This window comes from Neovison vison, chromosome X (genome assembly GCF_020171115.1).
Source record: "Neovison vison isolate M4711 chromosome X, ASM_NN_V1, whole genome shotgun sequence".
NCBI lineage: Eukaryota > Metazoa > Chordata > Mammalia > Carnivora > Mustelidae > Neogale > Neogale vison.
The window spans coordinates 83,582,794-83,589,676 of NC_058105.1; the positions used below are offsets into that span (position 1 = coordinate 83,582,794).

Below are 6,883 nucleotides of genomic sequence, written 5' to 3' on the forward strand. Positions count from 1 at the left end.
TGAAGTGTGGGGTGGGGAAACCAGAGAGAGGGTCTTGAAGGGGCTGTCCACAGCAGGACTGGGGAAAGGCAAGAAGGAGAAAAAGAGGACACAGACCTCTATAGTGTTGGGGCACCATATCTCTGAGGGACTTTATTGGGGTTACTGCACTCTCTCCCCACCAACCACAGCCCCTCTAGGTGGCATTAGAGGGTTGAAGGAGTTAGTTATACAAAGTCACAACTCACAGCCCAACTGCCCCATGCCATTCATCTTACCTGGAAACAGAGCTGCACAAACTTCCATGACATCTTCTCTGTGTGCTTGGGGTGGGCAAGACTGGCCAGGATGTACCTGTGAAGGGTCGGTAGCCGCCAGCTTTGTTGGGGTATAGCCTGAATGGGGCTTCTGGAGGCAGCAGACCTCCATTCAGTGAAGCAGTGGGTGGAGCCACCTGTGGTGTCAGGCAGCTGCTGAGAGAAGCATGCACTGTCAAGTACTCCCCATGTCCTGGAGAGAAACATTAGGCTCAAATCCTCTGATGCCCTTCCACTGCAGGGAGGCAAGGCACAGTGCAGTAGGAGAAAGAACAGTGAGGGGACTCCTGTACCTGTGTTCAGCAAAGTTCCATTTTTTTGGGGGGGGATAAAATACTTTCCAAACCCAAGGTGGCATATCTCTTAAGTCCTGAGCACCCCACTGACCCATTTCCCACAAGAACTGTTTATCCAGTGTAGGGGGAATGAACCAAGAACTTCAGGTCCAAGATTTACTGCACCTGGGTCCTCTGGGAAAGGTGAGGAGGCTGCTCACAGCCCACTGCTCATGGGGTGTCAGGTCAGTGTGTTTAGGCTGAGGCTTCGGGTTCTACTCGGCAGGTGTGGCATGAGTTTCCTGACGCAAGAAAAGCCTTTTGGGTATAAAGTTGGCTCCTGCTTAACTCTTGAGTCATCCCTGTCAAAATGCCATTCCAGGGAAGTTCCAACCCATTTGGTTCTTTGACAGCTGTCACGTCCTTTCTGCACAGAGCCAGAGAGAAAAATGTGGATGCTGCCAGAAGTCCAGCTTTTTCCTGGGCCACCCCATCTCTCATGGGCCCCACTCCCCACACCTCCTTTTCTATGTTCTCACTTCCTCTGTCAGTCTTTCTCCTTGGAATTCTTCCTTCCTCAGTGTTCCTCCCCTTCTGGCTCCTTACTCATGCATAGACCCTCCCTTTGAGTATCCTTTAGCCCCTCTCCAGATTCCTGCCAGCTTCTTCTTTTCTGTCCCCTTGCTCTGGACCTCTTCTAAGCTCCTTTGTGTCCCTCTCTACTCAAGGCATTCTGTCTGTTTTCCTCTAAGCCCCAAGATCTCACTCTCTCTGTTATTCTCCACCCCCTCCCAGTTGGGTGCCTCTTTCTTAGGTCATCCCTCCCCCAGGGAGCCTCTCCATTTCTGGCCCTGCCCCCCACCTCTTCCCAAGCAGTCACCTCCCCTTCTCCCTCCCCCCACAGCCCATCTCTAGTTCCTTCTCCTCCCCGCCCCCAGACCAGGCCAGCTAAGTCCTATTCCATTTTTAGATGGCTGATTATGATACTAGCTGAACTTTATTCACAGCCTGCATTTACAGCTGTCCCTTCCTTTCATGCCCCATCCACCAAACACACCCAATCTTTTCAACATGACAAAGTCCTTACACACAGCATGTCATGTCCACATAAATTTGTATTTTTTCAGAACAAAACAACAGTTATGCTGGCAGAGGTGTTGAGTTAACAGGGACCCTTAAGCTTTCAATACACTGAAAAGCAACATTATTTTGCAAGTCTACAAAGTATACATTTGTTTTCACAAATGTGGCAAAGTTTGCCCTAACAGTTAGGACTTTTTCACCAAATCATAGACATAGATATGGAAATCGTCATCAAACTTGATGAAATACACAGAGGGTTTGGCTTCTACTTGGTGAATGACCATGCCAATCCGTTTGGAACCATCTTCTTTGGTATATTCCACATGTTTACCTATCAGGCCATCTACAACTCCTCCTGGCTCCCTTTCTGCTGGAGGAGACTCACTGGACTCTGGCATGATACGGAGGTCTCCTTCTTTATAATCATCTAGAAGCTGATACATGTACAAGACAGGATCTTTCTCATAGGTAATATAAAACCAGGCTTTCATGATTGGTGCTTGGGCTAAGACCATTCCCCTCCATTCATCCTTAGAACCATGCTCACCCTCAAACATATGTTCCACAGCTTTACCAATTATGGTGTTTGCAAGGTTTGCATCACTGACTTGAGATGATGCCACCCTGTCGGAAAGAATTTTAAGAGACAAAACTCTTTCATCTCTGTGAAGTTCCAGTCCATAGACACAGTCAATTCCATCATATTTCACCAGATAAAGAGAGGGATTTATAGGCACCTGATCCAGAACGGTTCCTTTCCACTGGGTGATGGGCTCATCACCTTCCTTCCATCCATGCGAAATTCTGCAGCCCACGATGTTCCTGCGGGGCTGGGACGAAGGTCTGCCCCTCTGCTTCTTTTGGGAGGCTTTTTTCTTCGTCATGTTTGCTGACCCAGTGGCCCGGCCCACAGCTGCCCTGGTTTGTTGCCCTTCGGCATCCTGTGCGTTGGGGGTCTTCATGCCTGCAGGGGGAGGAGAAACGATAAGACAGAAACACTCAATATGACATAAGGTGAAGTTCTCCCAACAGCGATGTGTCTGCGTACCCTGCGCTAGAACCTAAATTTTCCCCATGAGCCTGGCAGCAGTGCTGGAAATTCTGGCTGCGTGCCTGCCAAGTGCTCTGCCTCCCAGGTTCCTTTAGGCTGCGGGGAAAGGCGGCAGCGGCAGTGGTGCTGGCTGGGGTTAGGGACTCTGCAGGAGCGGGCGGGCTACCTCCTTGTTCAGAACCCACTGCTTCCATCACCCGCCACTGGCGCCCACTCTCAGTCCCCCGCAAAACGGCTATCCCTTCACCGCCTTGACCCGCACGCACTCACTGTCGTCCTGCCCTGCACGCCTCAGCCTGCTGCCCATACGCCCCTTATCTACCCAGGATCGCTTTCCTGGCACTCAGCGCCCTCGCTTCCCCAGGCTCACCTTCAATTTCTTGCCTGGCTCCTAACGCCACCCCCGTTTCCTATTTCCCATCGCACTCCCCGACTCCAGCCTCACCCGGCGCCCGCCCCCACCCCTTATCTCCCGCAGGAGTCCACCCCATCCCCCTTCTCCATGCTGGAGCCCACCAATGGCCTTGCCCTGCCTGGCGTCCACCGCCCCGGATCGCGGGCCTCACGTGCCCAAATCGGACACCTCCGCCGTGCTGCCTCCGTGCCCAAATCGGACACCTCCGTGCAGCTGCCTCCGCCGTGAGCCTGTGCCGAAGGCGGATCAGCAGGCGACGAGCCGGATGCCTGCCCCGGCTAGGAGGGGAGGATCCGTAGGCGGCGAACGCGTCTAGGAGGGCGTCTGGGTAGGCGAAGAGGATGGCGGCGGTATGCCCAGCTCTGAGCTTCGCGGGTCCTCCGCCTCCCTGTCCGCGGCGGCGGCCCCTCTGCCACATCGGGCTCCCACCAGCCGCTGCCGCCGCCGCAGTCTCCTCCCTCTTTCCGTAGCGCAGCTTCCTGCCTGGAGTGAGGCCTCCCCTTCCTGCAAACATGGTTTACGCCCCCCCCCCCAATTTTTAAGCCCACTGCCTTGGGCCTGAGAGTTGTTCTTGGTTTCAAGGTCCTGGCCCTTTCGGAAAGAATTCGGGGAGCTCTCAACTACCGGCTCCTCCCCCATTTCTGGACCCTCTCTCCTACTCATTTCTGTACCCATTAGTTCCCTCTGCTCACCTCCAACTCCACCCTCTCAGTGCCCCTTGCCCCATCTGTTTTCCTCTTCCAGGAATTAGTCCTTTCTTCTTCCCAGGATCCTGTGTACTTAATTTTTATACATAAATCTGTTGGCTTTTTAATTTGTTTTTATAATTTACAAGGATTTGTGGTGGAAAGAGAGAAAATGTGTTAGTGCTCAGTTTGCCATCTTGACCCAATCTCTGTGTAATTTTTTTAATAACTATTTATTCCTGGATTTTACTTCTTAGAGAATTTTCTACCTATTTCTTTTCTTTTTTTTCTGTTACTGTATTGCAAATGAATATTTGCACGATAACACTTTAAATTTCAGAAAACTGATGTGAGGAAAATAATCAAATGCAATTTATCCCAGATCCCATTCACAAGGGCTCACAGCAAAATATTAATACTCATTATTTCTTTTTGTCATTTTTCAAGGCTCTTAACAAAACTAGGATAATTTTCCAAATGCAGTTTCATGTCCTGTTCTTTTCCATATAGAATAAGCATTCTCTCAAGGCATTAGATATTTTTTAAACCATTATTTCTCTTATTTATTTGAGAAATATTTATTGAGCACCTATTACATGTCTGGTCATCATTCTATAAATATCAATTTTACAGTGACCACAAGTTAACTTTTCTCCCATTACTGTAGATTTAGTATAATGTTTCCACCATAATGGTAATATGATTCATTTATCAGAAAGGAAAGCTTTGGAAAAACAACTTTATAAAGAAATTAGGGTAATGATGGTTTTATAATTCAGTGGAGAATGACTGGGTATTCTTTAAGAGATTCTGATATAGTTCTTTGAGTATTTGGGGAAATTTTACACTAAATTTATTCCCGTATCAGAATTTGTTAAAATGTAAAATGAAGGGAATAAAACACAAGAAAAAGCAAATGAATGAACTAAAGAGCAGTAAACATATGGATATGTAATAGGTATTGAATCATGTGAACGGTTACTGAATCAGGTGATGAGTTGCATGTTAACAGAATAAGCTTAAACAAAATATTCCTTGGGGCGCCTGGGTGGCTCAGTGGGTTAAAGCCTCTGCTTTTGGCTCAGGTCATGATCCCAGGGTCCTGGGATCGAGCCCAGCATCGGGCTCTCTGCTCAGCGGGGAACCTGCTTCCTCCTCTCTCTCTGCCTGCCTCTCTGCCTACTTGTGATCTCTCTCTGTCAAATAAATAAATAAAATCTTAAAAAAATATATTCCTTAAAAGGGAGAATGTGATCAATAAAATTCTTGACTCAACAAAGTATGAAAGAACATTAAAATATTAATGTCACTGAACATGAGGAAAAGGTTTCTCATTTAGTGCTGATGCAAATGAAAATTCATCCTTTTTTATGGAAAAGAATTTTCAGATACACTTCCCTTTACATAAGGGTTTATTTAGTTCTTATTAACCCTTATTCCTGGGATATCACACTTGACATGCCAACCGAAAGTGAAGGGGGCTTACCAGGGCTCAAGACTCCAAATTCTTTATCCTTAGTTTTAACAGGAGGTCATAATCTCTTCTGAGCTTCTAAACCTTTTAACAGTTCCTTCTACAGTAGGTTAACTTCCTCAAGGGAAAAACATTCACCAAATTCACTCGTTTCTTTCTTGAACCTGTTCTCGCCTATATCTTAGCTGGGTAACTCTTTCCTATATATATTCCTATATTATCAGTTGCGTTGGCAGATTTAGTTTTTGCTATTTCATCCAGTTTTTGTTTTTTCGATGAAAAAACTTGACTTAGTGGTTCCTATCACTAAAACCCAACACCTAATAATTTATTATAAAATATATGTGTTTAACTATTGTAATAGCTCTAAACTGGAAATCACCCAAATTTCCACCAACAGTAGACTGGATGTGTGTTGGCATATTCATACATGGGACTATAACCACATTCAACAACATGAATAAATCTTACAAATATGTTGAAAAATGAAGACAACAAAAGGGCACACATTTTTCTTTCCAATTTATTTAAACACCAAAAACAGTCAAACTACTCTATCGCTTTAAATGTTAAAATAACAGTTACTCTTGCAATGATATTTTTGAAACAGATGATAACAATTCTCATTCCACCAGTACTTGATAAAAGAACACTTTTGTGGAGACATTTTTGAATGAGTATATATTGCAAGAAGGGTTCATATAAATGCTAAGCAGCAAAATGTGTTGAATTGTAACATCTTTTGATATTGCATCCTAGCATCCCATCACAGTTCTTCTGGTAATAATGCCCCCATTTTCCTCTTTTGAACAACTTAAGTCTGACCTTTCAGAGCATTAAAACACTGTTAGAGTGATTGTTTTAGGAGTAGGCACACAACCAAGTCAGAGACAATGAGGTACAATGGTATTTTACGCAAACTCCTTGGTATGAAGTAGATGATCTTTTCCATTGGACATAAGTGAACCTGAGAAGATGTGAAGATCAAGTTGCTCTATTAAGCTTACCATCATCTGGAGACTAAGGATGTCAGAAGCACAGAGAAGAGATCAGAGCCAAGATAAGCAAAAAGGGAGATTGTTGTCCTAGTGATCCCACTCCAAAACGTTACTCTAAGCTAATCATGGTAATATTCCTCCCACAAGTGGTTGGTTTAGCATTTGGCATATGAGCTAATCCTGGCCAATTAAACATAATATGTCTGCTGGGGAGCTCTGAAAAAAGAAGTCTTTCCTCTTAAGAAAGAGAAACAGGAAGTGATGTTTCCTTTTATTTTTTTAGGATGCTATGCCATATATAACCCTTGGAATTTCTGTAACCAGCCTAAGGGCAAAACTAGCATAATAAAGATGACAAAGGCGGGAATGGGGATGCTCTGAGCCCTTTGATCATTTATTTTAAGCTGCTGATCAGACCCATTTCTGGCGTCCTACTTCTGACTTCAAGTTATGAGATAGAAAAAATTTTTTTCATAGTTAAAGCATTTTGAGTCTATATTTACTATTACTTGCAATTCAAGGTATCTTAAACGGCCAAGGGTCTGTTTAATAAATGTATGTGTATCTGTGCTTTATACATAAAAATACGTATATAAAAAAATCAA

At 45.1% G+C, this 6,883-nt stretch overlaps 1 protein-coding gene across 6 annotated transcripts; it reads right to left on the minus strand.

Annotated features, from left to right (window-relative positions):
- Window positions 1–1,668: 1,668 nt before the first annotated feature.
- On the minus strand, window positions 1,669–3,830 carry LOC122896386 (spindlin-2). Of its 6 annotated transcripts, none has more exons than XM_044234553.1 (2): window positions 3,813–3,830; window positions 1,669–2,618 (listed from the first exon to the last, which is right to left on the minus strand). In XM_044234553.1, the coding sequence occupies exon 2, from the start codon at window positions 2,614–2,616 to the stop codon at window positions 1,840–1,842; it is 777 nt and encodes a 258-aa protein (XP_044090488.1). In that variant the 5' UTR covers window positions 2,617–2,618; window positions 3,813–3,830; the 3' UTR covers window positions 1,669–1,839. The 6 variants fall into 6 exon arrangements, with proteins under 6 accessions (XP_044090488.1, XP_044090483.1, XP_044090485.1 ...); XM_044234548.1 differs by lacking the exon at window positions 3,813–3,830 and adding an exon at window positions 3,289–3,542; XM_044234550.1 differs by lacking the exon at window positions 3,813–3,830 and adding an exon at window positions 3,234–3,364.
- Between the last annotated feature and the right edge of the window lie 3,053 nt (window positions 3,831–6,883).

Bases quoted from the DNA above. Each gene is read 5' to 3' on its own strand.
- LOC122896386 (XM_044234548.1), bottom strand. From the start codon at position 3,538: ATGTGGCAGAGGGGCCGCCGCCGCGGACAGGGAGGCGGAGGACCCGCG. The intron at 2,619-3,288 runs GTGTCCGATTTG...CTCCCCCTGCAG, and splicing joins ACGGAGGCAGCACGGCGGAG to GCATGAAGACCCCCAACGCA.